This window comes from Bufo gargarizans, chromosome 5 (assembly GCF_014858855.1).
Source record: "Bufo gargarizans isolate SCDJY-AF-19 chromosome 5, ASM1485885v1, whole genome shotgun sequence".
Taxonomy (NCBI): domain Eukaryota; kingdom Metazoa; phylum Chordata; class Amphibia; order Anura; family Bufonidae; genus Bufo; species Bufo gargarizans.
In genome coordinates, this window is record NC_058084.1 from 43,379,939 (window position 1) to 43,395,988 (window position 16,050).

The window sequence follows — 16,050 nt, forward strand, 5'->3', positions numbered from 1 at the left end:
GTCACTATACGGACCAGATTGGCATTTCTACTGATTGTAGCCATTAGAGCAGGAACAAGACTCTCATGAGAGAGCTAAGTCCCCACTGCACTGGAGATCTACGTTTCGCTTAGACTGGGCCCAGTCTAGGACCCTTTAATACCATAAAAAGGTGTATTGGCAGGGGCATAGATAAAAATCACTGGGCCCCAGAGCAAGAATCTAAATTGGTCCCCCATGACCTATTCATAGCCCCTGCCCTTACCCTTTCTTGGCCAGTATATATAGCAGTTTACTGATATGTGAGGTATAACTTGCAGCTTTTACCTCACATCACATCAGTACACTACTGTATATACTATATATCTGAACACACTGCATCTTTAATACCTTGTACCTCACATGTCAGTACACTGCTTTATATATTGCATATCTTAACACACTGCCTCTATTATACCTTGTATATCACATAACAGTACACTGCTGTGTATGCTACATACCTGTGTCCACTGCATCTATTATACTGTATAATAGATACAGTGTGTACTGATATGAGAAGTACATGCAAAGTATAATAGATTCAGTGTGTACATACATATGTGGTCAGTTATATATTATGGTTATTGTGTGAGGTACATGTGAGGTACATGAGTTAACAGTGGTTATAACTGTCTGCAGTACTATATATATGAGTGAGCAGTGGCGTACATAGAGATGTAAGGGCCCCATAGCAAGGATCAAACCAGGCCCCCCACACAGGACAGAAGAATTTCCACCTAAACCAATTCAATGACCCTTGGGCCATTTTTTCCACTGCCTCGTTTGCTAAAAGTTATTCCTTTAGAGGGTAGAGTCCTGACCAAGTTTTTACCTCCAGTAGAAGAGGGAATGATTCACAACAGGGCCCCATCTTGCCCTGGGGCCCATAGCAGTCGCATTGTCTGCCACTATGGTAGTTACGCCCCTGTGAGTGAGATATGAGTAAAAATAGGGAATGGTGTGAAAATGAAGAGAAAGGAGGAGGACCTCCATTACCATTCCATTCTAGTCTTAGTGAAGAGCTCATCCTGCTCAACGCTGTTGTTAGTTGAAGGACCTGTGATCATGCTTTGTGCAGTTCCTTTGATGATGTAATTACAGGGCCTGGCAGATGCTCGTATCTAACTAAGGAACTACACCATGCTCTGTGCTGTTCCTTTACTAGATATACAGAACCTGTGATATTGAGGATGATGTAACCACAGGTCCTGGCAGATGCTCCTATCTAACCTGGGTACTTTTTTGTGCTTCTGTTATTCATTCTTGTAAGAGATATAGACATTTGGAAATAAATTGACAATTGGGTGTTACAGTTTTTGTTGTCAGTGGGGTATTTTCATGCAGTCTGATAGTGTCCCATTAGTGCTGACAGTGTTAGAATGTGTAGGAAGCGACATATCCTATTGACAAGGAGAATGGTAACAACTGGTTGTCAATTTAGTTATGCATTTTTGAGAAGAACAGACTCTAAAGACGCTAAGAAAAACAGGACTCACTCTAAGAAAATATGCCATATCATTTTATGGGAAATATAAGTATTTCCTGAAAGAGACACTTCAGGTAAGTTTACAGATCCTTTTTAAACATGAAAAACATTGAATGGGGGATGTCCTTCTTTGTAAGTACTGTCTTTCTAAAAAAATAATTTGAATACGTTTGTCTATTGCTTGAATCACAAGCAATTGTTTATAATCTGATTGAAAATTTGCCAGAAAGTTTTTTTTGGGCAGAAATTTTATTGTAGTACCACGTCCTTGGAAGTTGAGAATTACATGGTTCCATCTTCATATATTATACTCACATAAAGCTCAATATTAATTATGGTTCTTCTTGTCTCAACTTTTTTACGTTGACCCAATATTCTTCATTTTTTAACCTATAAGCTTCATTCCATTAAAGGATTTCAGTCTCTGCTAACACTCTCTCCGTTTGAATGAACATTTTTAATAGTTGCCTTAATATAATGAATATTTCTTCTGGTTCTCCAGTTCCAGATGATGTGTTCTCTCGGAATTATATATGGAAAGGCTTTTACAATTTGAAAGGAAAGAATCAACCAATGAATTTGACAGTTAACAGCTACAATGTATCAACAGGGAAGGTGAATGCAACGCTTATCAACAGCAACACTCAGTTCCTTTTGTCAGGTAATTATTGCTATTCCAGTTAATGCATAGTCCGACTATACTTTATTATACATTGTCACTTTCATAATTCATTTTTTCTTTGCTAGGTTCAATTTGGAATTGTTTCCTAATTATATGGCACATGCTATTTAACATGTAATGACGACTCTCGTAGAATGCTATGGTTGCATTTTTGCTCCTGTGACATTTTTTAGCAAAGTTTTAAACCTTCTAAAAAGGGATAAAACTTTACAACTAATGATCTTTCTTTTTTTTTTCTTTTTTGTATTTGATTTCAAGCCATTTACTTATCTGAAATAGGTTCCTTTTGGGTTATTTGGAGTATAAATGGATCTCTGTTCAGTGACATTTATAGAATACTTTTTCCAGTTGAAGCTATCAAACTTGAATATGCAAGCCGCTCCATGCTATCTACAATAAAAATGTCTCTGCAACCTAATTAAATTGTTCACACTTTTCCTTAAAAAAATCTATATATTTCTTATGAGTGAAATACATTATATTCTTTTAGACTGCACATCAGTACTCTGTTCATGAAGGCCAGTTAGCTCCTGATCCAATTCCATGGGCAATAAAGTCTAAGGTGCCTTTTTTTGTAAGACAAATTTTATATATTTTAATTTATTAAAAAATGTTATGTTTGGATAAGTTGGAAAGAAACACTTCTGCCTATACAAATTTTGACAGCAAACAATTCATTTCACCAAAAAAACACCAAGCTATGAGTAGGAATAAATGCCAAAAGAACTCAAAGACAGAATTATGCAGAGGTATAGGTCTGGAGAAGGGTACAAAAAGTTCTGCTTCACTGAACGCTCCCAAACACACCGTGGCTTCCATATTTCGTAAATGGAAAAAATGAAAAAAACTAGGACTCTTCCAAAACCCTGCCAACCCACCAAACTAAGTAATCAGGGGGAAGGTCCTTGGAAAGAGAGGTGGCCAAGAACTCAATAGTCACTCTGGCTGAGCTCAAAAGATACTGGGGAAGATTTATCAAACTGATGTAAAGTAGAACTGGCTTAGTTGCCCCTAGCAACCAGACTCTAACTTTCATTTTTCACAGCTACTTTTTAAATTGAAAGGTGGAATCTGATTGGTTGCTATAGGAAAATAAGCCAGTTATACTTTACACCAGTTTGATAGCTCGCCCCCACTGTGTGCTATTGGAAGAAACTTTTGGAAGGTCAAACATTACTGCAGCCCTCCACCAATCTGGGCTTTATGGTAAAGTGTCCAGGCAGAAACATCTTAAAAGACACATTAAATCCTGGTAGGAGTTTGCAAAAAAGCAACTAAAGAAACAGCCAAGACAATATAGGAGCGACGTAGATGCAACTTTGTGAATTGTCCTTGAGTGGCCCAGCCAGAGCCCAGACATAGTAACATAGTACATAACATAGTACATAGTACATAACATAGTAAAAAGTTTGAGTAAAGTGCTAAATTTATTTCAGTGCTAAATTTATTTCAGTAATTTTTTGCTTCATGTTTGAATAAAAAATTTATTTTTCAGGAGTTTACAAAAGCCAAGAAGCACGCTTGATTCTGCACATACATTCAGTAAAATCATCAACTCAAACTTCCATGAGCAAGATAAAAGACGAGAAATGGGCAATGGACGGATTTGTAAGCATAAATCTATTATAACATGTTTACTATGCTTGGGTAGTTATGAAATTGCTTCACTGAATCAAGATGAATTAACTTGGTATAAATAGAGTAGAGGAAGAGGAGAAAACATGCAAGTATTTATGGGTGAAACTCGAAAAATTTGAATATCGTGCAAAAGTTCATTTATTTCAGTAATGCAACTTAAAAGGTGAAACTAATATATGAGATAGACTCGTTACATGCAAAGCAAGATATTACAAGCCTTCATTTGTTATAATTTGGATAATTATGGCTTACAGCTTATGAAAACCCCAAAATCACAATCTCAGAAAATTAGAATATTGTGAAAAGGTTTACTATTCTATGCTCAAAGTGTCACACTTTAGTCAGCTAATTAATCCATAACACCTGCAAAGGGTTACTGAGCCTTTAAATTGTCTCTCAGTCTGGTTCAGTAGGAATCACAATCATGGGAAAGACTGCTGACCTGACAGTTGTGCAGAACACCATCATTGACACCCTCCAAAAGGAGGGAAAGCCTCAAAAGATAATTGAAAAATAAGTTGGATGTTCCCGAAGTGCTGTATCAAAGCGCATTAATAGAAAGTTATGTGGAAGGGACAAGTGTGGAAGAAAAAGGTGCACAAGCAGCAGGGATGACGGAAGCCTGGAGAGGATTGTCAGGAAAAGGAAATCTAAAAGTGTTGGGGACTGAGGCTGGACTTAGTGCATCAGGAGCCACCACACACAGAGAGATCCTGGGGATTCAAATGTCGTATTCCTCTTGTCAAGCCTCTCCTGAACAACAAAGGACATCATAAGAGACATGAGACCGAACAATGCAGAAGAGCTGGAGGCTGCTATTAAAGCATTCTGGTCTTCTATAACAGCTCAGCAGTGCCATAGGTTGATAGCATCCATGTCACGCCACATTGAGGCAGTAATTTATGCAAAAGGGGCCCAAACCAAGTAGTGATTATATATGCATGATTATTCTTTTCAGAGGTCCTGCATTTTTCTATTTAACATCCTTTTTTATTGATTTCATGTAATATTCTAATTTTCTGAGATTGTGAATTTGGGGTTTTCATAAGCTGTAAGCCATAATCATCCAAATGATAACAAATAAAGACTTGAAATATCTTGCTTTGCATGTAATGAGTCTATCCTATATATTAGTTTCACCTTTTAAGTTGCATTACTGAAAAAAAATGAACTTTTGCACGATATTCTAGTTTTTCGAGTTTCACCTGAGCCTCAAATGCCACCCTCTCCTATTATAGTCTTAAAGGGTCCCTACTGCTCTCGTCTTGCTCCAGGCACACTTCATTGAACTTCCAGTCCCCATTCATCAACTTTTTGCACAGAGGGGGTTTTGTCACCATTGAGGCCAGTCATTTGCTACAGCTGTACATGTAATCCCTTTCCATACAGAAAGTTAACAAATGGGACCAGAAGTCAAGAAAGAAAGCCATGGAGCCAGAACAGAGTGCTGGAGACCAGATGAGTATGGGTTACTCAACAGGTCCTACTGGTTTGTGTGCAGAATTGGATTACACCTTTAAGCTGGATGTACACGATAGACTGTCAGCCGGACCTTCCATCCAATGTGTATTAGATTTTTGGACATCATATTTTCATCAGATGTTATGGAACTAAATGATTGGCCATGTTGACCTTTAGCATTTCCAACCTTATTTTTCTCATGGTAGACAAACCACTGCTAGACTGGCTGAATATCACTTCACAAATCCTGGTCGGCCAAACATAGACTTTATATAGGATAGACATCTCTTGAGAAAGTATTGTGATTTTTTTTATATTTTTTTTAAACTGGTAATCTTGTTCCACACACCTTAGGATATGTTCAGCAAAGATGATTGCTCCCCTTGTTCTGGTGTAAAGTTGACCAAGGTCAAAATAATATATTTTTACCAATGTATTTTTGTATATAGCAAAAAGGAATAGAATAGCATTTTTGTTTTACAATTGAAGCTTATGTATGACACATTCTTTGAGCTTTTCCCAGTGTATATATATATATATATATATATATATATAGATAGATAGATAGATAGAAGAAAAAGTATGTGAACCCTTTGGAATTAAATGGATTTCTGCACAAATTGGTCATAAAATGTGATCTGATCTTCATCTAAGTCATAACAATAGACAATCACAGTCTGCTTAAACTAATAACACACAAAGAATTAAATGTTACCATGTTTTTATTGAACACACCCTGTAAACATTCACAGTGTAGGTGGAAAAAGTATGTGAACCCTTGATTTTAATAACTGGTTGAACCTCCTTTGGCAGTAATAACTTCAACCAAACGTTTCCTGTAGTTGCAGATCAGACGTGCACAACGGTCAGGAGTGATTCTTGACCATTCCTCTTTACAGAACTGTTTCAGTTCAGCAATATTCTTGGGATGTCTGGTGTGAATCACTTTCTTGAGGTCATGCCACAGCATCTCAATCGGGTCTCCACTCCAGAAGGCGTATTTTCTTCTGTTTAAGCCATTCTGTTGTTGATTTACTTCTATACTATGGGTCGTTGTCCTGTTGCAACACCCATCTTCTGTTGAGCTTCAGCTGGTGAACAAATGGCCTTAAAGAGAGTCTGTCACCAAACTTGAGCATATTAGACTGATCAAATAGCGTTATATGTGCCACGAGAACTTAAAAACTGTACCTTTGTTGTATCTAATGGAGTTTTCTTTCAGCCAAAAATGAACTTTTAAGATTCTGTAAATGCGCCCTCTCAAGTGCCCAGAGCGGCGTCTCAATCGTCCGAGCCCCAGGCAGCACCTCCTCATCGGCTCATAACCCCGCCCTCCGTGTGCCTCTGCCCGCCCGTTTACTCTCCTCCTCTCTCCTTTTCCACTGCGGCTGCGCGGTCAAATTCGTAGCGGGTGCAGTGGAAAAGGAGAGAGGAGGAGAGTAAACGGATGGGCAGAGGCACACGGAGGGCGGGGTTATGAGCCGTTGAGAAGGTGCTGCCTGGGGCTCGGACGATTGAGACGCCGCCCTGGACACTTGAGAGGGCGCATTTACAGAATCTTAAAAGTTCATTTTTGGCTGAAAGAAAACTCCATTAGATACAACAAAGGTACAGTTTTTAAGTTCTCGGTGGCACATATAACGCTATTTGATCAGTCTAATATGCTCAAATGTGGTGACAGACTCCCTTTAAGTTCTCCTGCAAAATGTCTTGATAAACTTGGAAATTCATTTTTCCTTTGATGATAGCAATCTGTCCAGGCCCTGACGCAGCAAAGCAGCCCCAAACCATGATGCCCCTACCACCATGCTTCACAGTTGAGATGAGGCTTTGATGTTGGTGTGCTGTGCCTCTTTTTCTCCACACAAAGTGTTGTGTGTTTCTTCCAAACAACTCAACTTTGGTTTTATCTGTCCACAGAATATTTTGCCAGTACTTCTATGGGACATCCAGGTGCTCTTGTGCAAACTGCAAACGTGCAGCAATGTTTTCTTTTGGACAGCAGTGGCTTCCTCTGTGGTATCCTCCCATGAAATCCATTCTTGTTTAGTGTTTCACGTATCGTAGATTCGCTAACAGGGATGTTAGCATATGCCAGAGACTTTTGTAAGTCTTTAGCTGACACACTAGGATTCTTCTTCACCTCATTGAGCAGTCTGTCCTGTGCTCTTGCAGTCATCTTTACAGGGAGAGTCTGAATATTCTCCATTTATATTCAATTTGTCTTACCGTGGACTGATGAACAGCAAGGCTTTTGGAGATACTTTTATAACCCTTTCCAGCTTCATGAAAGTCAACAATTCTTGATTGTAGGTCTTCTGAGAGCTCTTTTGTGTGAGGCATCATTTACATCAGGCAGTGCTTCTTGTGAAAAGCAAACCCAGAACTGGTGTGTGTTTTTTATAGGGCAGGGTATCTCATTGATTGGACTCCAATTGGCGGACACCTCACTCCATTTATCTCTTGGAGATGTCATTAGTCTAGGGGTTCACATACTTTTTCTACCTGCACTGTGAATGTTTACATGGTATGTTCAATAAAAACATGGTAACAATAAATTATTTTTGTGTTATTAGTTTAAGCAGACTGTGATTGTCTATTGTTGTGACTTAGATGAAGATCAGATCACATTTTTTTTTTGACCAATTTGTGCAGAAATCCATATCATTCCAAAGGGTTCACATACTTTTTCTTGCAACTGTATATATAATGAAAGCTGAGAACCTGATGTTAAAGTGGCCTAACTTTAAGAACTGTCTTAACGAGTTGAAAATTAATTTAAATTTTGTTCTTATTTTTTCTTAAATACATAAATTGTCAGGTTTACAGTTCAAAACTATTTTTGGTCAAGAAATATTCATACATTTTTGCCCTTTTACCCATTTTGTTCATATGCCTAATTGAAAACTAAGAATTATATCAAACAATTTAAACAAGTAAAATAAAATATGTTATATTTGCAAGGTCTCAGCCGAACCAGATGGTGCAACATATGTTTTTCAAGGGTCCATTCATGGAAAAGACTACGGACAATTTGGATTAAGAAGTATAGGTATGTGATGATCTTCTTTTATGTTATGATACTCTGTTAATTAAAAAACTTTTATATTTAAAATAATATCCACCTGTCTTTATCTACAACAGGGATGTCAAACTCGTGGCCCTCCAGCTGTTGCAAAACTACAACTCCCATCATGCCTGGGCATACTACAGCTATCAGGGAATGATGGGAGTTGTAGTTTTGCAACATCTGGAGGGCCATGAGTTTGACATCCATGATCTACAATGTCATTACATGAATCTAGTTTTCTATGAGTAGTTTTGCATAAAGGTGGTCATTTATCAAAGATTGGTGTATGCCGGTCTTTGATACCTCCTATGCCACCGGAGAATGTGCTTAATTTGTGACAAGGTGCACACCTCATCATAAATTAGGTGCCTCCTCCATCAGTCTGTGAGCCTGAAGTTAAAACTACTCCAGACCCCGACTGATGTAGTTTTCAATCATAATTTACACCAGGAAACTGTGTGTGAATCGACAAGGGCTGATGGCCTGGACCCTGCCATGCCACCACACCACCCCCACCACTCCCTAGTGGCGAGGACGCCCATGCAACAAATTTTTTTTTAATGTTAAAACCTGTCATAAGCAGTTTAGTAAATGACTCCATCCCTAATGTCTTTTTTTGAACAAAATGTTTGTTATTTTGTAGTATTTTTCTTTTTGCAGTGATGTTTAAAGACAGTTTCCTTTAGTTTTTTGATCCTTTGGCATTTTTTAAATTGCAACATACTCTAAATCTGGCATTTTTCACATGTTATACCATAGACTTCTCTATAGGAAAAAAATTACTAAAAATAAGCAGCTAAAAAAACTACAGAATTTAATGGAGACCAATGAAAAAGACATGGGGGAGCTGTATCATAAGGGGAAAATTTGAAGTCAGTTTTGCTTGAATCTGTGTAGTACTTTATGTCATATTTTTCTAATGTCTCATGTTACTTTTGTCTTGAGAAGTCACTCCAGTTTTCCTACTCCACCCTACTCCTGGGTGAGACTGCAACTTTTTTGCTACTTTTTTTTTTTTAATACTCGATGATAAATCAGAAGTAAAACTCATTAACATAGCTAAACACACCCACTTTTTCACCCACACTACAAAACTAGAGTGAGTGGAATAAAAATGCAAAAAGTCACACATTTTTTGCAAGTGAGTGCAAAAAAGTCACAAAATTTTGCGCAGTTGCTTAAATTTTGCGTGAGTGCAAAAAGTAGCAAAAGCCCTATTGTTCTGACTTTTTGATCCCATAATTCTGGAGTGAAGGTATGATAAATTAGGGCCATAGTGTGGCATCCGATCTCACTGTCTGTGAGAGAACACATAAAACAATAAGCAGGTATGGATGATGGCTTCCATCTCTAAGCTAAGTTTAAAGGGCATGTGTTAGAAATAGGAGACTGGATTGAGTTAAAGTTAGGTTAAAAAAAGGTTGGTAATGTCTATCAGGATTTATTTTTGCAATGGAAGATTTTGGAAGAAGCATTCTTATATTTTTAAGGCTCCTACAAGGTCTTCTTTTTAAAGGGTTGGCCAATTTGAATTATTTTCTTTTGTCTGGAAATTCCCCACAAAATTAAGTAAATCACAAAGTGTTCTGCCTGAACCCCAAGCAATCATCTATGATATTACTCTTCAGTGTTCTTTGCTGCTTTCCTTTTAAGCCTTAGTAAATTAGCTTTAATGTTAAAACACAATCTAATAATACCTAAGCTTACAAACATACATATTTCAAAGCGAAATTCCGTGGTGGCCACTTGGTCAATTACTCTTTGCTGCCGAAATAAATATTTATTTGCAAGGTAGTAGCTGTATAGGTAAGGGCGCTTTATTGCATCAGTTCATATAATAAATGATTCATAGACTGCTTTGTTTGCCAATTTGTGTCACTGTTATAGAGAGCAATCTTGCCTACAGTAAAGGAAAAACACCTGTTAGCTTTTATAGATTTACTATAAACTGGAGCTTCATATTTACAATCTAATTATTCACTAAGACAATCAAAATGTTACATTCCCCTGTGAACTTTCCAGGTGATAAAGTACGAAAAATTGTCACTTCATTAAAAAGAGGAATTATTAAACTATAAATTGCCTCTATAGTTTTTTTCTTTTGGGACAGATATGGAATAGAATACAATACATGCATTCATATATACAATATATATTTGCAGAAAGATATATTTTAAATAGCTATATTTAAAATTTTATAGCAGAATATATTCTGTTGCTACGCAGATGTTCTTTTTATCATGTTTGCCTAATCTATAAAATATAGTGGAGATTGTAACATGAATGAGGGAATTTATGCATACAAAACATATTTATTGCAAGCAAGATTTGATATCTTAGTTATGCTCCACAGAGGAGTAATGTTCTATTTAAGCAAAGGTGAGGTCTCCTCTTGACAGCCTGTCTCCATATTGAAACATTAGATGCCATAGAAGTGGCTCCCATGATGTTTCCTCTCCCCCTATAAACTAAAGCAGAGGATCAGTTTGTACATGCATGTAGATGACCCACACTCTTTTACATGGAAAGCCATTCATTTTGAAAGCTGCATGTAATACTACCTTTCCCCTGTAGTGGCCACTGCAAGGGAAATGTATAGCTGGTTACATTTGTTCGTTATATGAGTCCATCAACACCGGCTGTTTGCAAAAATCTCCTATAAAAGGGGTTGTCTGTGATGAGATAACCCTTTAAGTGCACTTTATGTGGTCTTAAAATTATGGTTCTCTATATAATTCAAAAATTTACAATATTTTTTTTTATATTTCTGAGTCTATATTATTTTTAATCCTCTCATTTATGTGAGAGATAGAGTCAGCACATCCTGTATGCGGTTGCTTCCCTTCTTTAAAGGGATTGTTCAGCTTGTAAATCTTGATAACCTATCCTCAGGATTGGTCATCAAAATCTGATTGGTGGGGCTTCGACTCTCGACACTCCTGCCAGTCAGCTGTTTGAAGAGGAGGCTGCACTTGTAGAAGCACTGCTTCCTCGTCTCACTTGCAGCGGCGGCGCAGTGTAGTTACAAGTGCTCGACCTATTTAAATGAATGGAATAAGCACTTGCAATTACACTGAGACTGCCAAGCTGACGCACAGTGTAATCTTGAAGAGGAAATAGCGCTCTCACTAGCATCACCTTCTCTTCAAACTGCTGATCGGCGGGGATGCTGCGAGTCGGACTTATGACGACCTGATATGGATGACCTATCCTGAGGGTAGGTTATCAATATGTACTGGTTGCACAACCTCTTTAAGGCACTGTATAAGACATAGTACCACTCTTATTAGCACTGATATAATTTGCACCAGATTCTCCTTTAATTATGGTAAATCTATTGGACTATGGCAAACTTCATCACTCATGCAGATCACCTCCTTTTTAAAAAAGTGGCCAGAGCTCTGTAAGATTTTTGAGCAACATACCCTTTGCACAAAAATATTTGCTACTCTTATACACTACCATACAAACTTAAATTCATTTCTCCCAAATTTTTAAAAAGAGCATGGGAATAAGTGTCTCTCCTTATTTGCTAATAAGGGAAAAGAAAAAGGGCTGCCACCTAGTGGTTAATTCTCCCCATTCCCAGCTCTTTTTGAAACTACGGTATATTTTCAGAGTAAGACGTAGTTGTTTGTAATAAGCTTCCCCTGGTTTGGACAGCATGGAGCTGATGACAGGTTCCCTTTAACATTCCATATACAAACTGTTCTATTAAAATTTAAAGTCCCATTAAAAGATAATTTCCAGTGAATTGTGTTTTCACTGCTTGAAACTGAGAAGTGCCAGACTCAATTAGCTCTTCCCCACCTCCTGTCATTTCCTACTGTTTGTTTATGGCCAGCAAGCCTCATGTCACAATGCAGAAATTATTATAGAAAAAATAAGGTTTCATGATGGACTAATTACAAGGCGCTCTAGATAAGTCATATTCTTATCTTGTTTTCTGTTGACAGGAATTAACATGTCAGAGGACAATTCGTCAAACCAGTCACTTGGGACAAATAGCAGCTCTGTTGCAATCGCAATCCTCGTGCCTTTCTTCGCTCTGATATTTGCGGGTTTCGGCTTTTATCTATATAAACAAAGGTGAGATACTAATATATTTCTGCAGTACGGCTGTCAAATACAGTCAGCAGTTTAATGAATTCACAGCAGGACAAAATCATACGCTAAGTTTTTCATGTTTATTGTTTCATCACTTACAAAAATGCAATATGCATGTAATGTGCAAAAGTTATTGATAACCATTTAAAGAGCATTTACCATCCAAAAGACACATATGGAATCCGTAATGTCCTGTTCTCCTATAATGGGTGAGTTCTTGCTCCAGCTGCCAAACTGGTAAAATATGTAGAGGGGCCTCTCTAACATATTTGGTTTATTGGCACAATGGCAGGGTGCAATCTAGTGTGGCATACCAAATGACACTTTAAAAAAGTCTAGGGGTAATTTATTAAACAGAAATATGCCTATATTAAGAGTATTTCTATGTGGATTGCGGCAGAAAGGTCCTGTGTGCCTCAATCCTTGACTTTTCCCCGCTTACATTAGGTCTAAAAAAAGTGGACATGGTGGGGAAAGGGATGGGCTGGCAGGCCTGTCTCATTTACCATTTGCTATGCCTGTTTCAGGCTTAGAAAATGGTCTTAATGTAAGACAGCTCAGAAGCTGTCTTACATTTAGAAGCATTGGTGGATCCAGCAAAGTTATGTAGAGGCCGACGCCTCTACACAACTCCGGCATATCCACCGCCAGCTATAGGGGATATTAAAACTGCCATCTAAAACTCCAGTTTTAATAAATGTGCCCCTCTATCTCTTCTATATTATCAAATTAGATTAGAATTTTGATATTTAAAGGGAGCTTGGCAGCCCCTTTTTGACCACCAAGCAAAGCAAAAGACCTTTATAGTCATCATGTGGTTCCCAATGGTGTTCTTATATTCTTTATCTGACTTCGCTGAATCCACTAAAAATGATCTTTATCCTTACTCCCGCCATATGTTAATGAGCCATTATGGGTCAAGGGGGCTGGCAACTACTGCATTGAGGTCAAGATATCCCTAAACCTTGTACCTTCTCTATTGATTGACATCTGCAGTACTGGTAACATCCTCTCCTAGCTCTTCTGAGATTTTACCCATCCTCTCAATATCTCATGCTTGTGCTGTTGTGTAGTTCTGCTAGCATATGAGCAGTAAAGCTGGGTATACTTATTCCAGCTTCAGTTAAGCCAAAAAACACATAAACATACAAACAGCAACAATTTGGGAAACTGTTTTGGCAATCAGGCCTTCTTCATCACATTCTTCAAATGTTGTTTCAGAGCTTATGTGCTCAAAACTAATGCAGTTGATTTTTGCACAGTCTATGGTGGATATAAGTGGAACCCACCCCCAAGTAATGCCCTAGTACTTGCACTGGTAAACACATTATTGCTCTGAATACGGAATGTGTATGAATTCATTTAATGTGTGATTTGTAAATTATGGGCCCAAAACATTCTAAGAATACTGCATTACGGATCTATACTAAAAATTACATTATTTGCATATCCTGTATTATTAGCTATAATTATTCATATTATTTACAGCCCTATTTTTGCTTTAATAACTGTATTAAAGGTGCCTGTCAACACTTTTGACCAAGCAAAACTACTGACATCACTAGGTAGTGGCTGGGAAGGGCAGGAAAAAATACCTTTTGTGTTGTTTTTATCATAAATAGTTAATATAAATTTATATTCTAAGTGCAATGCCTGCAAGTGTCCTGTAGGTGGGGCTTCACTGAGAAGTGCTCTCTATTTTAAGCTGCCCCACAACCCATTCCATTTATTATGATTTAAAGTTGTAGTGGTCCATTGATTGGATGCTATAGCTGTCACTCATTGCAGAGGGGAGGAACTGAAAGCACTTCGAAGCATGGCCCCCTGTGCACTTACAGGAGCAGAATCAGGCAGAATAAGAGTTCATATTCACACTACTCCTGATAATAAAAGTTACACAAAAGGTTTTTTGCATTGCTCTCCCCAGGCTCTGTCAGCATTTTTTTTTTTTTTTACAGTCAAAGCTGCTGACAGACACACTTTAATATTGTTTTTACACATAATATTATCATAATGTTATAACTATTTCAGTTAATATTTTGATATTAAATGTATTATTATAATTACTATTATTTTAACAGGACTGCACCGAAAACACAGTACACAGGATGCTCTGTACATGAAAATAACAACGGTCAAGCAGCTTTTGAAAACCCAATGTATGACACCAATGCAAAATCAGTTGAAGGAAAAGCAGTACGATTTGACCCAAATTTGAACACAGTATGCACAATGGTATAATGCTGGAAGACTTTTTTTGCTTCAGAAAATTGGGAAACTGAGACGTATAGCTGTGCACTTTTCGGTTCACTGCTATTATCAAAGCACATTTTTGAAAAAAGAAAAACAAAATCATGGGATCTTGAAGGAAAAAAAAACAAAAACAAAAAATCTTGGAGGATCCATGCCGAAAAGAACTTTAGACAACTCTTCGTGTGCAACATTGGAAGTTTTCCAGCATATCCATTGCACTCTATGAGTGCTTAATTACAATTTATTTTCTTTTTTTTAAAAAAGGAGATTAATCTAAACGCGAAACTTTGCATATATTGGAGGAGCATCCATTATCAGTATTTACTGTGCTTTATAAACTATATTAGAAGGTCTCGAACAACATAAATCAGAATAAAACAAACCAGTATATGGTCGAAAATTGCTATAATTACTGGATAAAATAAGAATAACTACAGGCATTAGATACATTACATTTTCGCGCTTTGGCAACAATGAAAAAGGCCCTTGGTGATTTCAATGTTTTTGCATCAATTGTTTTTTAAGGCCTATGAAATACAGGTGTTATTTATTTTCTATCAAAAGACCCAATGACATTGTATTGGAATGGAATATGTTTTATACATTTGTAGCCAGCCACTATATCACTGATAATGGGGTGCTATCAAGACCTTTCACCCCAATCCCAATGTATTTTTCCTGGAATTATTATATATTATTATTTTTTTTTATCTCTATGGCTCACCATTTGTGAGCCTTGCTTTTTGAATAATGTTAACTGAAATATCCCATGCTATGCATGTTATGGTTAACAATATATATCTATAAAGGGAACTTATTTTACAATGTCCACATAATAAATCACCTAAAGCCAAATAACCCCAACTACCCCTTATACACTTCTTATTCTGCATAGCTTCCTACCATACCTATTCTGTAATTTGTATAGGACAATCCTGAATTCTAGTGTTTTGAATTTGGGGTGTCTGTATTGCAAATGGAAAAAGGAATATGGGATTTCATAATTCTGCCCCTTCCCCCTTTTTAAGTCTACAATGTTGGCAAATCTGATATATTCTGAAAATAAAAAAGGAAAAAAATCTGTAATAAGAACTTTTTAAATAAATTGTTTTAACCTGACGGCTGGAGTAGTCAACAGTCACATTTTTATTTATATTTTGTATTTATTTGAGTTTATTTTTTATTTTTTATTGTTTTCAATGGTTGAGGTGCGAGACAGTGTGTTGAGTCCTCATTGGTCGATTATAGTGTGTCATTTTAAAAACCAAAGAGGGTTAACTGCGATGAAGTACATAGTGTTATTCAGCTTTGCTTTTTCCGTTCTTGCATGCTCCT

General features: G+C 37.2%; 1 protein-coding gene across 1 annotated transcript in view; it reads left to right on the plus strand.

Annotated features, from left to right (window-relative positions):
* The window catches only part of CSMD3 (CUB and Sushi multiple domains 3), a 1,090,172-nt gene extending 1,075,469 nt beyond the window's left edge, over positions 1-14,703 (plus strand). Inside the window, exons 64-68 of the mRNA XM_044293228.1 lie at positions 2,007-2,165; positions 3,682-3,794; positions 8,250-8,337; positions 12,312-12,444; positions 14,544-14,703. Of these exons, the coding sequence (XP_044149163.1) occupies positions 2,007-2,165; positions 3,682-3,794; positions 8,250-8,337; positions 12,312-12,444; positions 14,544-14,703 (653 nt within the window). The remainder of the gene's footprint in view (positions 1-2,006; positions 2,166-3,681; positions 3,795-8,249; positions 8,338-12,311; positions 12,445-14,543) is intronic.
* The last annotated feature ends 1,347 nt before the right edge of the window (positions 14,704-16,050 follow it).